At 36.7% G+C, this 20,578-nt stretch overlaps 1 protein-coding gene across 1 annotated transcript; it reads left to right on the top strand.

Annotated features, from left to right (window-relative positions):
* The first annotated feature begins 14,449 nt into the window (after positions 1-14,449).
* LOC107761559 (uncharacterized protein At5g39865-like) lies at positions 14,450-16,424 on the top strand. Its single transcript, XM_016579785.2, has one exon. The coding sequence runs from the start codon at positions 14,930-14,932 to the stop codon at positions 16,139-16,141; it is 1,212 nt and encodes a 403-aa protein (XP_016435271.1). The 5' UTR covers positions 14,450-14,929; the 3' UTR covers positions 16,142-16,424.
* Positions 16,425-20,578: the final 4,154 nt, after the last annotated feature.

The following is a 20,578-nucleotide window of genomic DNA, read 5'->3' as shown; positions in this document are numbered from 1 at the left end:
ATTTGATTTGAATGCGCGCCTAGTTTTCTCATTTTGAGTAACCTAATGAAAGTCTAGAACCACCTAAATAGTAGGTCCAAAGCCTCCTGGACCATAAGCATGGGACGGGTAGCGCACCCGTCGGGTACGACTTAGAATTGAATTAGAATGCTTTTAAGAAAACAACTTCAACATAGTAATCGGGTAGCAGGATATGATAATCTGTACCCGCTGAATAATATGAGCAACCCCTACCTAAAGGGAGTTGCGAAGTATTATTTATGTTGCACGGGGTGATCCTTTAAGCTAAAAAACTTAGGACCCCCCCCCTTCCTTTATATACTTGGCTTTACATTTACTCATTTAACATAGACCAATGCATTTGTATCCCTGTAATCATTTTGGATTTGTACCAATTCCCATTGTGTTATGATAAGACTCTTCGACTTCTATACTTTCCTTTATTTATTTGATCACCTAGCCTAATCACATAAGCCACATAGTTTAAAGTTCGGTCGGGACCCACAGTTGTGGACCTCAAAGAGTGCCTAACACCTTATCTTTGAGGTAATTTGCGCCCTTACCCGATCTTTGGTAACATAGACTAGTCAAACAAAGTTATTTGCAAATAGGTGCGCTAACGCACCTTAAAAATTGTTAGATGGTGACTCTTCTCTTTTATCTTTCAGGCCCACAGTTTGGAATGTGTTAAAGAGGAAATGCATGTGAAATTAGGAGAAGGAAGGGGAAGCGAATGAGCTAAGGAAGTTGAAAGAAATTAAGTTAGTTGGAAAACAAAAATAAGGAGTTCTACTTCTAACTGAAACTCCACGGAATCTGCATGAATGTTTAGGAAAAAAAAGGAAGCAGGAGAATATGGCTGCTAAAAGAGTAAAAGTTATGAAAATGGCTGATGCTTGCATTCCATGTGGTTTAGCTACATTTGCTGACATTAACTTTTAATAAACATAAGTTTCTTTGGAATTTGAACTTCCAAGATTCTATTGCTAGTAGCAAGTCATAAAGTAGGTCTATGAGGAAAACTTTCAGTTAATTCAGATATGGTCAAAATTGGACTCTTCATGACAACAAAAGGGAGTGAAGAGTTAGGGTGTGTTTGGTATTGAAGAAAAATGCTTTCTTTAGAAAATCTTTTATTGAAAAATAAGTAGTTTTCTTACTTATTTTTCGGTGTTTGGTTAGGTAGCAGAAAATATTTTTGAAAAATATATAATTTAGGCAAACACGAAATGGGTAAGGGAGGGGAGGGTGGTAGGTTAGGGCCTAGGCCTCTAGGGGCCGGAGTGGCGGCAATGATATTAGGGGGAGGGGGTGGGGGGTAGCGGCGGTGGGGTAATGTCGTCGCGGGGGGAGGGGAGAGGGGGAGGAGGAGGTGGGGGCAAGGGGGTGGAGGGTTGGGGTGGAAAATAGAGTGAGGAAGGTTGAGATAAGGTTTTGAAAAATGTTTTCCGTTCTTTTGGCGGGGAAATTATTTTCCCGCTTTTGCGAGAAAACAGGGCGCGACAGCATGATGACTCTGCTGGAGAATGCACTTAGGCTCTTACCATAATGAACTTGACTTATGTGGATTACTCTCTTTTTTCTTTATTTGATTTAAAAGTGCTGCTACATGCACATCCCTTTCCTTATTTATCTTTATTTGAAATTTGCTATGACATGCACATCCCTTCCCCTATTCACCTTTGTTTACTATGACCGCTCTTCATCTCTTTTCATCTTGTCTAAGACTGCTATATCATGCATTTCCCATTCTTGCTTCCTTACCTGCTTTATTACATTCCCGCATATATTTTTTATGAGCTAAACTGACTTCTTCCTTTTGTCTTTCTTCTATATTCTTTCCATGTTTCCCTTTGCTATATTGTTTACTAGTTTTACATATCTTGCAAATACTTGACAACGTGTTATTATTTATACATAAAGCATGCTCCACATCATACTCCACTCGTTCCAACTATCAACATAGCGGCACTTGATGAGTGTCCGCGCTCTTCCGAAACTTACCCTTTTAAATCGGAAAGGCTTATTTGCGATAGACTAGTCGATCAGCAGTGCAATCGACGGTCCCGTTCCTTTCCCTCTCAAGTTGTCCACTTGGGAGTACCAGTCTAGATCATTCTAGAAACCCTACTCCAACTTGAAATGTACATGCATCATGCTAAACCTAGTACAGGTTGGAACGTTATTAACGTAACAACCCGCTAAGATGAACCTTGTCCAAAGTCCGACGGGATTTCCAAAATCCCAATGGACACTATCATATTATGTGCATTACTTGGAGAAAATACGCTAACGTGTTGATCATTATTGCATAAATAGTCAAATCTGGATGGGGAAATGGCAAATTAAGGGAGACCTCTGTTGCTTTATTTGTCCGTATTAGATGGGGCTTTTGGTTGCATTTTAGGACAACATGATGAAACTAAAAGAAAGGAGCAGACGATATATTATCTGAGCATGAAATTCACGCCTTATGAAACCCAGTACTCTTTGCTGGAATGCACCGGCTGTTCTTTGACATGGATAGCTCAGAAGTTAAGGGATTATTTTTGTGCATACACTACATATCTCATATCAAGGATGGATTCGCTAAAATACATCTTTCAGAAACTCATGCGTACGAGTAAGTTAGCAAAGTGGAAGTTATTGCTGAGTGAGTTCGACATCGTCTATGTAACCTAGAAGGTGGTCAAATGGCAAGCATTGGCGGATCATCTGGCAGAAAATCCCATAGACGGAGAATACGAACCATTAAAAATGTATTTTCCTGACGAGGATGTGTCATTTGTAGGAGAAGATATCACCGAGGCATATGATGGTTGGAGGATATTCTTCGACGGAGCAGCAAACTTCAAAGGAGTAGGTATCAGAGATGTCTTAGTATCGAAAATTGGCCAACATTATCCGGTATCCACAAAACTCAGGTTTCCATGCACCAACAATATGGCAGAGTATGAGGCCTGCATCTTGGGACTTAGGTTGGCCATTGACATGAATGTTCAGGATCTGCTGGTAATCGGAGATTCGGATCTTTTGGTGTACCAGGTTCTAGGGGAATGTGCTACGAAGAACACCAAAATATGGCCATACTTGCACTGTGTACAAGAGTTGATCAAGAGGTTCACAAAGATAGAATTCAAACATGTTCTGAGGATTCAGAATGAGTTTGCAGATGCATTAGCCACTTTGTCTTCCATGATACAACACCCATATAAGAATTTCATCGATCCTATCCTAATAGGAATTCCTAAATAGCCATCTTATTGTGCTCATGTTGAGGAAGAGATTGACGGAAATCCGTGGTTCCACGACATCAAGGAATACTTGGCAAAGGGAGAATATCCAGAGCACGTTACCCATACTCAGAAACGCACGCTTCGAAGATTAGCCAGCAATTTCTTTCAAAGCGGAGGAATTCTGTATAGAAGGACTCCTGATGTGGGATTGCTACGGTGTGTCGATGCCAAAGAGGCATCCAGATTGCTCGAGGAAGTACATGCCGGAACCTGCGGACCACACATGAATGGTTATGTTTTGGCCAAGAAAATACTAAGAGCAAGGTATATCTGGATGACTATGGAAACAGGTTGCATCAAGTATGTTTAGAAGTGTCACCAATGCTAGATACGCAGACATGATACGAGTACCACCCAATCAATGCAACAAGTTCACCCTGGCCTTTCTCCGCTTGGGGTATGGATGTCATCGGCCCAATCGAACTCGCTGCTTCAAACGGGTATAGGTTTATTCTGGTGGCCATAGACTACTTCACAAAATGGGTTGAAGTTGCATCTTATAAATATGTAACTAAGAAGATTGTAACGGATTTTGTTCGGGACCGCATTGTTTGTTGATTTGGAGTATCGGAGACAATCATTACTGACAATGCCGCCAATCTCAACAACGATCTGATGAAAGCCATGTGTGAAACATTCAAGATCAAGCATAGGAACTCCACAGCATACATGCCGCAAATGAACGGAGCCGTAGAAGCCGCCAATAAGAACATCAAGAAGATATTGAGGAAAATGGTGGACAATTACAAACAATGGCATGAGAAGCTTCTATTTTCTGTACTTGGATATCGTACCATAGTTTGCACATCAACTGGGACAACTCCCTACCTACTGGTTTATGGTACTAAAGCCATTATTTTCCGCCGAAGTGGAAATTCCTTCTTTAAGAATCATACAAGAAGCTGAGCTCAGCGATGCGGAATGGGTACAAAGCCGGTATGAACAACTAGCTCTCATTGATGGGAAAAGAATGAATGCAGTATGTCACGTGTCAACTCTACCAGAACAGAATGGCAAGATCTTTCAACAAAAAGGTCAGGTCAAGGCAATTCACACTGGGGCAATTGGTGTTAAAATGAATGTTCCCGCATCAGGATGAAGCCAAGGGAAAGTTCTCACCCAACTGGAAAGGTCCTTACATGGTTCACCGGGTATTCACAGGAGGAGCACTTATACTTGCAAAAATGGACGGAGAGATTTGGCCGAAACCTATCAATTCAGATGCAGTCAAGAGATACTATTGTTAAGATTGTTTGTATTTTCTATTTGATATAACTGAACTACGCTTGACCTAATTCCCATTTAAGAGGGGATACGTAGGCAGCCCTGTGGGTTCGGTCACATCCTAATAAAATCTTCATTTCCCCCATGATCAGAAACTGGGGCAAGATCTCGAGTTTGTCTGATTTCATCACGTTTGGAACAGCCGAGGAATGTGTTGCCAGAAGTATGCATTTAAACTAGGGCAGAATTTTGAGGGGGATCCTCAAAATTTTGAGTCAAGGAGGTTGCAATGTCTCAAAAGCATGTCACAGTCATCAATTCAACAAATCATCTTCTCTCATGCATTATCACATATTTTAAACAACTACATTTTTATAAGCAATTCATCACAAATGCATGTTTTTCAAAACTTTTATAGTAGCCAGACGTTACCTAGGGTGACTCAAGCAGGACCTCGAGACAGGAGTAAAGGCGAAGCAAGGAATCAAGAGCACGAACCAACCGTCCCCCGCAAAACTCACAATTTTCACAATTTTTCTTTGGATGCAGGCATAATGAACACAACGGGAATATTCGCAAATAAATACATACTGCAAAATCACCATCTTCATAATGACAAAGTTGCCAAACGCAAACACATCAAGCTAAGAAATACTTTACTCTATCGCAGCTATTCATTGCCTCTCCTTGCATTAGACTATGCATTGTCTCCACTCTTTGCATAAGGCTAAACACTGCCCTCACCATTGCATAAGGCCAAGCATTATTTTTCTTTGCATGGGACTAATAATTGTCTCCATTCCTTGCATAGGGCTAAGCACTTCCTTTCTTTGCATGAGACTAAATACTGTCTCCATTCCTTGCATGAGGCTAAGCATTGCCTCCATTATTGCACAAGGCTAAGCATTGCCTTTCCTTGCTAAAGACTAAGCATTGTCTCTTTTCCTTGCATGAGGCTAAGCATTGCCTCTATTATTGCATAAGGCTAAACATTGTCTCTCCTTGCATGAGATTAAGCATTGTATCTACTCTTTGCATAGGGCTAAACACTGCCCTCACCTTGCATAAGGCTAAAACACTGCCTTCCTTTGAGACTAAGAACTGTCTCCTGTCCTTACATGAGGCTAAGCATTGCCTCCATTACTGCATAAGGCTAAACATTGCCTCTCCTTACATGAGATTAAAAATTGTCTCTACTCTTTGCATAGGGCTAAACACTACCCTCCCCTTGCATAAGGCTAAAACACTGCTTTCCTTTGAGACTAAGAACTGTCTCCATTCCTTGCATGAGGCTAAGCATTGCCTCCATTACTGTATAAGGCTAAGCATTGCCTCCATTACTGCATAAGGCTAAACATTGCCTCTCTTTGCATGAAACTAAACACTGCATAAGGCTAAGAACTATCTCCTTTCTTCGCATAGGGCTAAGCACCGCCCTCATCTCATACAAGACTAAGCCTTGTCTTGTCTCGTCCTCGCATATAACTAAGCATCACATATTTTCTCTATTAAACGATCATATCTTTGCATCCCATGGGCTGAAACATCGCCACATTGTCTGAAGGCATCATAGTCTGAAGACACCATCCTCATGGCCCGAAGACACCATTCCATGGCCTGAGGATCTCTCGAAACTGCACATCATTATTCAAAGGAGTCATAGTCCAGAGGCACCATCCTCATGGCCTACGAATCGCTTATCATACGCTTCATGGCCCAGGATGTCATGGTCTAAGGGCATCATCCTCATCGTCCAAAGACAACCTTCATGGTCCAAAGGGAATTTGCATCATGTTTTGAATTTTTTGCAATAACCCATATATATTCGCATGCACTGTGTTTAAGTTTTGTAGGTAACTTGGGAGGTAACCGTTCTACAAACAGGAGCAATCTTCGTTCCGATTTCCATTCACAACGTTCACATCCTTTGAATAACGTAACCGATTACTAGTAACTGACTACCTTTTACTCGATAACCGTTCAGATATCTGCCTTGGGATACACCCGTAACGTTCATTTCGCATTCATGACTCCACCTAAAATTATCCATTACTTACAACACTATCCTACCCAAAAAGAATCTTTTCGAAACATATGACCACTCTTATAACAACTTCATCGGTTTGTTTGCCGTTAGATCCAAAACTACACACAGCCTGATTCTCGTAACATCAGAGATATGTAGGAAACTCAGGAACCAGGGTTCAACCCTCATTTTTTAAAATACATCATTCCTCACTCACTTCGGACAAAATTGGTCATCATTTTCTTTATCCGACAACTCTTTCATTATTCCCGGGTAAAGAGGGGCAGCCGTTCATACCTAATTTTGCCCTCATAGCATATATACTTTTAAAATATCTTTTTTGCATCATTATTTAATTTACAATATTTATACAAGTATTTTTATAAATTTTCATAATTTTTAGAGCTTTAAAATTATTTTTTCTTGCATCTAAATTACTTGAATATTTATCAATTATCCCTTAAATTATTTTATGATGACTTAATCATCAAAAATTATTATTTGCATCAACATATATGTTTCATAATATTTTCACTCCATTTATATAATTATATTTGTATTTTTAGGCTATTTACATAATTTTGCAATAATAGCCTATACGCTCTGTATAATTACATTTATTACATCATTAATGCTAAATAGCATTTTTTATATTTTTATAATATTAAGTTATTATTTTTAATTATTTTATTTCACAATTTATATTTTATTATCCATTAAATAGTTTTATAAATTATTTTTATTAACATTTGTTTGTGTAGCACGAATTATACCAATTTTGGACCACATTAGTGGCCCAAACTCCTCAAATCCCTGGCCCAATTTCCCCAGCCCAAGCCAAACGACCCCTTAATCTCAAACTTGGTCGGTACCCATTTGAACGACCCGCCCCACTTCCTTTTCGATCCTGGCCATAGATCTCAAATGATCAACGACCCATAATAATTCCCAACATCTCCTTATATCCCTATAACCCAAACCCTAGACCCTTTCATCATTTCCGCCGACTTCAAACCCTCCCCCTCATCTCTCAAACCTAAACCCTAGCCGCCTCACTGAAATCCCAATCCCAATCCAATATTACATGGAAATCATCCATGATTCCTTTCCTTTCTTGCACACTTGGAGATGCTTACCATCTTTTAAACGTTACAAGTATTTGGTACTCGATTATTTATGGAAGCTGAGTTATTGGTGTTCGTTCAACTCCGATTCTATATTATCTTCATGTTTCTGAGCTGATACACTCACTACCATGCCCTATGGGTCCGATTCAGTGAGATGTTTTGCCATTTTTGTTCTTTGTCTAAACTAGGGTTTGTCGGATTCCTCTTAATTTCATTCTAATTGATTTTGCGTGTTATTTTTTCCTTATTTGTGTTTAATCGATTGTTTTTCCTTGTTTGGGTACTTACTTTCGCTACTATATAAACCCCTTCATAATTTCTGCTTTGGACAGACCTTTAATCGCCCTAAGAACTATCCTTTCACTCTCACTTATTCAATACTATTGCATGCCCAAAACTCATTGGAATTTGTTTTTGCTAAGACTTTCATGTACAAACTGCTACTTCCCTGAAGTCACCCTATGATTATATGAATTCTATATGCCAATATTGTTACCATTTCTAGGCAGACTTGTTTCTATGCTTTTGTGTGCTCGCTGATCGTTCAACACTCCTGGGGTGCAATCCAACATATGTCTAGTCTATTTCTTCTTTCTTCGTGTGATGCCAGCTTGCCTTATGAATGCTCACTTGTTGGATGTAAAAACCTTGTGTGGCGGTTGGTATTTACCTGAACATTTCACATGTTAAACTCTACAAATTAGTTGTTCTCATTAGGCTCTTATGTTGAAGTTTCCATCTTAAGTCTAATCTCCCTAGTCTTGCCCATGATACTGTTTGATTTCCATGTTCAAACCCCTGCTTAAGGCTCCTTAGGATAGTTCTGGACCAGGCTGGTTTATGAAACATAGTTTGAAATAATCCTACTCCTCTTAAACTTTGTTTCTGGTGTGATAAACGTGAGCTTGCCTCATATGTGTCTTATATGTTTTTTTTTCATTTGAGCATGATCTTGCTTATAAGCCTTGATTATAATAGTTCACTAATTACAATTTAAGATTAATTTTGTTACTTGTGTGGCTGAACTTAGCATCCCTTAGCTTAATCATTTGAATCTTTTGGGCCAGGTATGTTGGGCCTTCCTTTGTTCTTGAGGTTTCAAAATATACTGTTTGTGCTTGGAGTTTGGGCCTGATGTCTGCATGAATTCCTAAGCCTATTTGAAGACCCATGTGTATTGTTGGGTTATCCTCTATTTGTATTTGGGCTTGTAATTACTTAAAGTAATCTACAATAGCTTGTAAAATTGAATGATGGGGAGAATTAGTAAAATGGGGAAATGGGTATGCTTTATTCTTACATAAAAGGGTAGAGAATATGTCTATAGGGTCTATGTGCTCTATTTGTTGTTTTTTGTTTAGCATGCATTATTTCTGCACACTGATAGACATCATGCCTATAGGAGTCACGCATACACTTAACTTAACTTGTCAAAATATGTTAGTTCTAGTATTTTCTATACTTGTTCCCATGTCTATTATTCAACACTCTTAGATAACATGTCTATAGGGCGTAGCAATGCAATATTTTTACTTACCTAGATACCATGCCTATAGGACTTCAAATAATCAATTTATCAATTGCTTCGATTACTTTTAGTGTACTACTCATCTAGATATCATGGCTATAGGGTTCTAATATTCTAATCGACTATTCCCATTATTTTCATTACACTGTCGCATGTCTAAGACGCATGCCTATAAAACAAGCATTAGTAATCTAGAGCTATGATTGTTTTCACTAACTTTTACGCAAAACAATTAAATATCATGTCTATAGGAATTGCAACATTTAATTTGCCTACGCGTTAATCCAGAAATCATTGCACTACCCATATAATACTGGAAATCATAATCACTTAGAAATCATGCCTATAGGACTTGCAATATTTTAATTCGCCTGCACTGCCCATATAATACTGGAAATCAGAATCACGTAGAGATTCTGCCTATAGGTCTTGAACAATTTAACATGCCTTGACTCCAAGCATGCCTATCTATAACTGTCCGTTTAAATAATCTGAACATCGCTAGTATAATCTATAATTGTCTGCCTAATTGACAGCGTGCATACGTGTCTATATGAGGAGGTAAATCTGTGCCTTTGGTGTTGATTATGTGTAGTCCTATTTGATTTGAATGTGCGCCTAGTTTTCTCATTTTGAGTAGCCTAAGGAAAGTCTAGAACTACCCAAATAGTAGGTCCAAAGCCTCCTGGACCATAGGCATGGTACGGGTAGCGCACGCATAGGGTACGACTTAGAATTGAATTGGAACTCTTTTAAGTAAACAACTTCAACATAGTAATCGGGTAGCAGGAGATGATAGTCTGTGCCAGCTGAATAATATGAGCAACCCCTACTTAAAGGGAGTTGCGAAGTTTTATTTATGTTGCACGGCGTGATCCTTTAGGCTAAAAAACTTAGTACCCTCCTTCCCCTTTCCTTTATATACTTGGCATTTGCATTTAGTCATTTAAACATAGACCAATGCATTTGTATCCATGTAATCATTTAGGATTTGTACCAATTCCCAATTTGTTATGATAAGACTCTTCGACTTCTATACTTTCCTTTGTTTATTTGATCACCTAGCCTAATCACGTAATCCACATAGTTTAAAGTTCAGCCGGGACCCACGGTTATGGACCTAGAAGAGTACCTAACACCTTCTCTTTGAGGTAATTTGAGCCCTTACCCGATCTTTGGTGACACAGACTAGTCAAACAAAGTTATTTGCAAATATGTGCCCTAACGCACCTTAAAAATCGTTAGGTAGCGATTCTCTTTTATCCATTTAAAAGAGTTGTCACACGTCGAGGCCCGCTTTCGCGAGAAAATGGGGCACGATAATATTTCCAGACAGCATTTTTATCAGTCAGACTATGTTATCATTTAGATGCTCATGTACTCAGTGACACCGGGTTTTGGGAGTGTATTTATATCAGTATTTCTGGGATTTTCTATTAAATTTAAATATTGTGTTTTCAAACTTAAAAGAAATTGTGGTTTATTGAGGTTGTCGGCTTGCCTAGTATTGAGATAGGCTCCATCAAGACATGCGGATTTTGGGTCGTGACAATTGGTCCTAAAAATCTCAAGTTTGAACACCGCGTTTTAGCCCACATGATAACTACTACTCTGCTTCCTAGGACTGGGTCTCTCAGCACTTTGACTACTAGATATATCTTTGTTCTTTACTGTCTTGTGAATAATGAAAGGCTTGACTGGTTTGTGTGGATTCCTCAATATATGCTTGAAAGTGTTAGGGATATATCTTCTTCTGCTGCTTGTTTACCCTATGGCTTGCTCATCTCACATATTCTTGAGGTCATGAAGGTTGATTTGGCACCTTTTTCATCTAAGCACATTACAAGCACCTATGATAAGACAGTCTTTTCTATGATGGATTACTCCTTAAGTGACGATGGATGGGTCAGACGTGCCAAGGTTGAAAGCGCTCCAGTACGGGTTGAAGCACCCACTGAACCAACAGAGCCTCAGTTGACTGCCACCAACAACCTACAGCAGATTCAGCAAAGTCTAGATGGGGTAAAAATCATGCTCATTGCAATGAAAGAACAGGTTGACAAGATCAAGAAGTCACCAAAGAAACAAGCACAGATATGGCTAAGCTCAGGATGGACATGGGAGCCACAAGGAGGCAAGGAATCAAGGCATTCAACTCCATGACAGAAAAGATGGACAAAATCACCAAAGAAGTTGAAACCTCTTATGACTCCTTCTGCACCAAAGTGATCAATACCCTGAAGTACTTTCTGGGGAGGAACTAAGACAGTTTAAAACATTTTTTTGTTCTTTGCTTGTTTTTATTTTGTGAACTATTTTTGCGTTGGTCTGTAAGAACCATCACCATGTGCCTCTGCTAAAGGCATAACCTCTACTATCCTAACTAGTTTGTTTATTATGTACATTATTATGTCTGTTCTATCTGCACTTGTTTTTCTTCTTTTTGATTGATGTCAAAGGGGGAGAAACGTGATGAGTAAACTAGAGCAACAATGAGTAAACCAGAGCAACAACTCAGCGGGAGCAGTGATGAGTAAACCAGAGCAACAACTCAGCGGGAACATGCATCTTAAGTTACAAAAGGGAAGTATTCTCTGTTTACTCTTTTTATTTGTCATCATCAAAAAGGGAAAGATTGTTACACCTAAGTTTTAATGATGACAATAGTGCAAATCTAACTGTATCCATTTAATCTAGTTAATTACAGAAAATCAGGAGAACAGTACTACTTCAAAGGAAACCCTTTTGGTAAGGACATCAGAAAGAAAACAAGATTAAATGAAGCAAGAACAATGCTAAATCAAAGGACGTCAAGGCCATCAAACAGGGAAAAAAATCAAAGGACATCAAGGCTATCAAAAAAGAAAAAGAAAACAAATTAAGTGCAGCCGCTTCAAGGATTGATTCGGAATCTGAAGATTGATCGATCAAGTCAAGCCACAAATCACTCCCTTGATTATTAATATGAAAAGGAAGGATGTAAACGAATCCAACCCATCTCTTGTGCAGGATTCGGAGGCACCTCTTGGGTCAAATCTCTTAGAATATTTTGTGCCTCAATCAAGGGACAATCTTCGACGGGTATTCAAAACTTTTCTATAAGAAGATTGGCAAACTCAAGGATTCTGCATGCAACTACATCATCTATTTCTAAGCCTTTTTAATTCTTAGTACAGACACTGTATTCTTGAGTCTACTAGTGTCACAAAAGATAGGAAGAGTTAGAATACAAAACGAGAGTTGTGTCAACACTGCAAAGAATTACTATTGTTGTATATCGTTGGTGGTGAATGTACTAAAACCATCACTGCTGTAAATATTTATCAAGATCTAAGAGAACCCTTGTGACTCAAGGGAACTAGACGTAGGTACCACACCGGTAGTGAACCAATATAAAAACTATCGTGTCTTCTTTATCTTTTGTTCATATAATTTATCTCTACTGAAATCAAGCAGTGCGCAAAGTCTAGTCGACTAAAATCATATTTAGTCAACTAAGATTTTTAAATCGGCTACAATTCACCCCCTCCCCCTTCTTGTACTTTCAAAGATTAGGGTAGAAGATTGAGTTTGACTGCATTCTTGGATTCAATTTTATTTCATCTTGTTGTTATTCCTACTTGTTGTAATTACCTTTTCTTTTTCGGTCGTTCTCTAGCCGAGGGTCTATCGGAAACAACATCTCTTCCCTTCCAGGGGTAGGGGTAGGGGTAGGGGTAAGGCTGCGTAGATCTTACCCTCCCCAAACCCCACTTGTGAGAAACTATTGGGTTTGTTGTTGTTGTTTCCTCTCTAAAGTATCCCATGTTTCACTCCCAAACAGCCAACTGCCATTGACAATCAAGGTAAGCTTCAAAATTTGATAATTTTTTTTATATATTATTGGGACATCAGCTACAAATCAAAAGCATTCAGTTCAAAAACAGTGTAAAACTTAACAGGGATTTAACTTCATATTTTAAACTCAATGGCGACAACGCCAATCGGGCTATTTCCAAAAGCTTAAACTTGAACGCAAAAAGTTCAAAAGCAACAACCGACTTGATGCGAGCATAAAAAAGAAAACCAAACCAAGCAAGAAAAAAGAATGTACGGTACAATATATATTTTTAATTTTCATACAGATTTAATGCATAAATATAAAATTTATACAAATGTTCATACAATATATAATTCATTTACAACTTTCATACAATATTCATATAAATTTAATACAATTATAATAACTTACAACTTAAATATAATTTTTATACAACTCGGTATACGACAACTAAAGTACAATCTTGATACATCTTCAAACGTGTTCAGTTACAGTTTGTATGTCATGCTTCATACAATATCATACAATTTACATATAAATTACATACAATATGTCTTTGTATGTATTTTATATTGTGGTTTCATATGTATTTTGTACGTGGTGTGTCTTCCCCTTCGATTTTCATTTTGAAATTTCACCCAAAACAAACTGTAATCTTCAACAAATGTAATATCGAAGTAAAAGACTGTATTGTATTGATTGACAATTTCAACTCGAACAACTACGGTGCCACGAGAAAGGAAATATTTAAGTTAAATCAAACGATAGAAATCCATTGTTGAATTTCCTGAAGAAGAAAAAAAAAGCAGAAAAGATCGAAGGAAGAAAAATAAGGCAATAGAGAGAGAGCAACGAAAAGAAAAAGAAAATTTATATATAATTGATAAATTGTATATAAGAATGTAATTAAGTGATAACATCTCCGCTGGGATAAATAAGTTTATAATTTACTATATCTAAATGGTCCTTGTTTGTTTTGTTCTTAGCTTTCTCCATTTGCCAACCAAAACTCTTTGTATGTGTTTTATCATCAAAGTAACTTGTTTTGTTTTTCAGACAATTCATTCAATTGTATTCTTTTATACTATTGTGAATATTTCATTTGTATGCGATATACATTCTCGCATTTCTTTGCATTGACAAAAAATCGAAAGAAGAATAAATCGTGCATTTGGATTCGTCTTCTGTATAGATTGCGTAAGAACTTGAAACAAGAATTCCCTTAATTATATTTTCTAGAGAGGATTCTATCTTCATTAGGAAGTATTGATACTGTACAATATTTATAATCTTGAATATTTTACTCTGTTATTTAAATAGCTATGATTATAATAGTGTACATTTGTAATATTACAATTATATTAAGCATTTAATTGACTTTTAGCTTTTTGCAGACTTTGTATTAGAAGATAGCATTAAGAAGCTGTTAGTACGTTACCTTCCCAAAGCTACCGAAGTTTGCATTTATTTCCAATCTTTTCTATTATTCAATTCGTCATCTTCCCAACTGTACTTTCTCAACCTCGTCTAAACTAACCCCTTAGCTCCTTCAAACCTCATTCTTTCTGTCAAAAGTTCCAATTTTTTTTTCTGGTAAGCTCCCACTTTTTGTCTTTTAACCTTATGCTTTCTGTCAAAAGGTTTCAATTTTTTCTGTTAAGTTCTTGCTTTCTGTCAAAGGATTGCATTTTTCTCTTTTAATCTCCTGCTTTCTGTCCAAAGTTATCTTTTTTCTTATTCTTTTTGGGGGGTTAAGTTCTTGCTTTCTGTAAAAAGACTTCATTTTTATCTATTAAGTTCCTTCTTTCTGTTCAAAGATTTCATTTTTCTGTTAATTTCTTGGTTTTTGTTCAAAGATTTCATTTTTGTTCTTCTAAAGGTTCAGTTTTTATTGACTTAAATCAATTCATGGGTTGTTCTGCTTCTCGTTCCTATGACTTTGTCACAACAGATCCACAAAACCCATGGAATTGTTCATCTTCTTCACATTCACAACAGTCTCCATATTCCTACTCAGATTCATCTTCAACTCCAGTTTCAAGAACACTCTCTCTCCCTACTCCTTTGGTTCACCATCCTGCTATGTGCAAAGGTGACACCAATCATTTGGTTTCACTTACTTCTACCACCTATGGTTCACTTGTCTTAATTGATACCCCAATTCCAAACCCTAACCCTAACCCTAATTTCCATGGTGGGAATTTCAAGAACCCTACTACCCAGATGATAAAATCCCTAAATGGGACTGACCCACAAGACCCTTTATCCCCTGATTCAGTAATCAACACTTGGGAGCTCATGGAAGGACTTGATGACTTTGATTTCCATATTGTGCAGTCCAAGATTGAGTCCCCTAGAAAGCTCAAAACCAACAGTCTTTATATCCAAAATGAATTAGATACAAGTGAGTTGGAAAAATCCTATGAATTTGTTGAGCACTCGGATTCGAAGCCATTATGGAAGCATTTGTCTGAGGAACAATTGCTTGCTAAAATGGACCCTAATGTAGCTTCAAGTTATAGACAAGCACTGTCTTCCAAAAGATTTGGGTATAAAGAGTCAGAAGATTGTCCAAAGCCCGAAATTGTTAGTTCGGTAGAGTTAGAGTCGAGTAATGCAAGTTTATTGAGCTCATTGTTGCCCGATAATGATTTCCATTTAAAGGGTACAGAGGACAAGATTGTTCTGTATTTTACTAGTTTAAGAGGAATCAGGAAGACTTATGAAGAATGCTGCACTGTGCGAATGATCTTTAGAGGATTTCGGGTATGTGTAGACGAAAGGGATGTATCTATGGATGCATCATATAGAAAAGAGTTGCAAAGCGTTTTGGAAGGCAAAACAGTTAGCTTGCCTCAGGTGTTCATTAGAGGGAAGTACATTGGCGGTGCGGAAGAGATTAAGCAACTTCATGAGGCCGGAGAACTGGCTAATCTTGTGGAAGGGTTTGCAGTTAAGCATTCTGGTTTTGTTTGTGAAAGCTGTGGCGATGCAAGGTTTGTACCCTGCCCAAATTGCAGTGGGAGTCGAAAAGTATTTGAAGAGGAGGAAGGGAAATTGAGGAGGTGCCTGAATTGTAATGAAAATGGATTGATTCGATGCCCTGGCTGTTACCCGTGAAAATTGATCTCCATTGGTCATGTACATGCTTCACTATTTTAATTGGAGATTTATGAATTATGTTATTACTTATGTATTGATGTTGAAATCTGCAGTGTCTTCTTGTAGACCTATTTCAAGTGTCCATATTCTCTAGTTCTGCAAGATTCTTGTTCACTCTCTTTTTGAACAAGTCAGAAGCAATAAAATCCCAGGAGCACATAATCTTTATTTGTTTGCCCTGACAAATATGTGATTTTGAAATGTTCCTCTTTCTTCACCTCAATGAAACTGTTGTTTCTTCTATTCTGAATGGAAGTATTCCTGGGACTCTTTGAGATATTTAGCTTCGGTAGACTACATTCTCAAATATTTAGAGAAGTTTGGTTTTTCTCTGCAACATGTAGTTAGTATCAATTCGTTTGAGTTCGTGAATTCATGTTGGGAAATTCCTTCCTTGGTTTACTACCTCGATGTAGCTGCTATTAACTTTGCTGTGGTTGATATTCTATTTTATGGATATCAACATATTAGTATATACATGTGTAACTCGATAAGTTACTTGTTGGAGTGAAAGTATCATCATCAATTTAATGACTAACTTTTCTGATTAAGTCCTGAGTTAGTTGTGGAAGACTTGGACTGGAATCGAATCACAATATACCATTCTTAGCAGAGACAAATATGATGCTACTTCTCTTGTAAAATATGATGCTACTTGGTCAGTTTGCAGTAATTCTGATAAGAATCTCTTGGATATCTATCATTAACTAAAATGCTGCAACTTCTTCATTTTGGAATGACTAATAAGAATCTTTGTAAATTTGGCCTCTTTTGAGTAGATTTATTAGTCATTCTCTTTTCCATCCGCTCCATCTTCCACTGTCAGACCATACAGCAACCTGGTGCAGATATTTCCATGTTCTTTTTGGTTTGTCAAGAGATTAAATGCTTCTATCCACCATCCTTTGCTTCCATTGAGGAAGATGCATTTTTCTAGTATATTACCAAGCCAAAGCAAAGAACTGTCTGAAACTTGATTCCTCTGGTGATACATATTCAAACTGTTAAAGGGCGAGGCTTATGTTGGATATACTGCTGGTTAAAAAAATCTCAAGAAATGTCTAGTGGCTCGGGCTTTAGCTATAATAAAACATTGTTTATGTCAAATACTGTGTAATGCTCCATTGCTTCTACACAAATTGCTATCTTCCCTTAGAAGAGGTACCAGTTAAGTTGTTTGATGAGTTGCTTTGAAGCTTTCCCATATTTCTGTGGGTGCATGTAAAGAAAGTAGTTTAGGCAGTCTTTGTTTCCAGGGTCTACGTTGTACTGAAGGACACCTAACTCTCTGCTACAGGGGCGTTATCTATCACCAACAAATATTACAAAAGAAATCTTGATGTTGGTCAGAAGTCAATAGCGACACTAAAAAGCAAAAAAAATACTCCGTAGTACTTTGGTGGTTGAAGGGCTCACCTCGTTTGCTGGCTTCTTTATGCTCTCCATTCAGGGCAGAGAGAAATTTTTAGAATGTCCAATGTATTTGAGATAAACTGTGACCAGTCAAGCCATGGCATGTATTGTCCGCTTTGGGCTGGACACGCGGAACAATACGTGTCATGGGCTTGGGTCGTAACAAATATGGTATCAGAGCCGAATTTCCCTCAATATGATGGTGGGGCAAACCTCAGGATGTTGAGTCCAAAAGAGGGTAAATATGATGCCCGTGGTGGAAGGCGGGCTGAGGAGGGCAGGTCATGCAGGATCGGCGGGTTTCTAGGCTAGCAAGCTTATGAAGAAGAGGTACACATGTCACTTTAGGTAAATCCCACGTCGGAATGGGAGAGGATAGTGAAGAGCTTATAAGGCATGACACAAGTTCACATGACAGGCGCGCTTTTGAGGCTCGATGTGGCATAACCCACAAAGACAAAAAGGATAATATCTGCCATGGGCTTGGATCGCGACACAAGCAATGGTCAAAAATTGATGTAATGCCAATTTTCCTTTACTTATAAGGTTAAATACATTGATGCTCTCTAAACTTAGCCCTATTTTTTTCGTTCAAGACACTTTATCTTTGGACTCGGCCTATTGAACACCTCACTCTCTAGCCACGTTAAGATTAAGTGTCTAAGTAAAAAGTCGGGTCAAGTATAGAGTGCCATATACTTCACCTATAGTTTGTGTAGGTATTTTACTATACCCCATTCTTTACGCTTAGCATGTCAAATTATGATTTTTCAAATTGACAACATAGAGAAGGCCGAACTGTTACCATCATTCTGGGGAGAGAAGAAAAGATGACAAAGAGAGGTGCTGAAACAAATCCTTTGGATGGTGGCGATACATTGGAAATTTATCATTTTGTCTGGGCCAGAAGTGCAGACCTCATTATTGTACCCAGAATCTGGAAATGGACTGTTTGGCTAATAAGAAACTTGGACAAGCTTGACACACCTAACTTGTAGACCGAAATTGCACTTATTAGACTTGGTTCTTTGAAACACTAACTAATAAAAGAATGGAAAAAAAAAGGTTCAAATTTATTCCTTAAAATTATTTACTTGCGCTTCAGTTTGCATAGATGACAAGTTGACAACTTTTAACAGGGAACAAATTCAAATAAAAGTCCGTAGTTTAGCGGCACGTGATCTCCCTTTTGATTTTATTGATTTTGCTATGAATTAGTTTGGTAAATACCGAATTACCGTACCGAAACTGAAAATTTTGGTATTTGGTATTCGGTATTTTGGTATTTAATTTAAGTTTTTTAAAAAAATGGTATTAGGTATGGTATTTGGTATTTGATATTTTAAAATAAAATATCGAAATACCGATACCGTACCGAAATATATATTATATTATACAAAACACATATTATCAATTATAACATAAATATAAAAAATTTAAAATTTTACTTTCCTTTATTCTCTAAGTTCATCAATTAACTCTAAACAAGTAACAAGACATTTCTAATAATCAAATTTATTCTTTTATATATAGTTTTTTCTCTATGGGTCGATATTTACTAGTTTTGGACAAAACTTTTACCAACAAACATTTTCAGTTTTGTATTTTTGAGTACTTTAATTAAGAATATTAGAGTTTATGGCTCTATGCACTAGTTAGTATTCAAACCGAATAAACCGAAGTTACCGAACCGAATAAACCGAAACCAAAAGAAAAAAAAAATCGAACGATACCGAATTTAATTAGGTACGGTATTGGTATAGAATTTTACGAAATCGAATATCGAAAATACCGAACCGAAATATTTAAATACCGTACCGTACCGACCAACGAACATCCCTAGTTAGTACAGGTGTTACATTTACAATTCATCATATGTATGATTATTTTCTTAACATAGCCGAGATTAATGAAAATAATTAATTAGTATAATAAAAAACTATCACACAATTAATGCTTTTAAATTTCTTATCCATCTAACTAATTATTTTAAGACTCAACACACTATTTCCGATGTACAATTTAATATCACTGACGAACCAAAATGTTAAAATTAAAATGAAGAAGTAAAAAGAAAAACTTTAAAAGCCAGTGTTGTCGGTTCTTTTTAAGTACTGATAACACTTACTATTGCTTACAGTAAAATTTAGGAAGCATTTTATACTTTTCTTGATGTTGGAGTTTTAAGATAAAATAAACTACCTTTCTAACTAAATTTTTTTTAAAATTTTAAATTTTGAATTAATTGGTTACTCTATTTGAATTAATAAATATAGATATCTTATAATTAGCTATAATAAAAATCGAAAAATAATTATCCATTTAAATTGGGGAGTAGTTTCAAGTTGGAGTTTTAAAAATATATTAAAAATAAAAAAAATGAATAAGTGAAATTAGCTATAATAAAAAATAGAAATCTATATACAATATCTATATATAATAAAAGGAGAGACAAAAGCACATTATTAAGACAAGTGGCATAACCAAAAAAAGCCAAGTGGCATTATTAAGACTAAATAAACTACCTTTTTAACTAAAAAAGCCTTTTTAAATTTTGAATTAATTGGTTACTCTATTTGAATTAATAAATAACAAATATAGATATCTTATAATTAGCTATATTAAAAGACAAAAATATAAAAATAATAACTACTCATTCAAATTGGAGAGTAGTTTCAAATTGGAGTTTTAAAGTTTTTAAAATTAAAAAACGAAAAATAAGAAAAAATTAAATTATGTACAATAAAAAACGAAAATATTAATAAAAAAACTACCTATTCAAGTTGGGAAATAGTTTCAAGTTGGAGTTTTAAATTATTTTAAAATAAAAAAAATAAAGAAATAGATTTTTAGGATAAAGATCAAACAAAGTAGGTGTTTTAAAATTATTTTAAATAAAAAACGAAATTGAAAAAAAAAATTACAAATTCAAATAGCTATCTATATATAATATAATATACGGAAAAGGTCCAAATATGCCCC

This window comes from Nicotiana tabacum, chromosome 15, assembly GCF_000715075.1.
Source record: "Nicotiana tabacum cultivar K326 chromosome 15, ASM71507v2, whole genome shotgun sequence".
NCBI lineage: Eukaryota > Viridiplantae > Streptophyta > Magnoliopsida > Solanales > Solanaceae > Nicotiana > Nicotiana tabacum.
Note: the sequence above shows the minus strand (reverse complement) of the source record. Positions and strands in the feature narration are given on the sequence as shown.

Excerpts from the sequence above, each read along its gene's own strand:
- LOC107761559 (XM_016579785.2), top strand. The coding sequence starts at position 14,930 with ATGGGTTGTTCTGCTTCTCGTTCCTATGACTTTGTCACAACAGATCCA.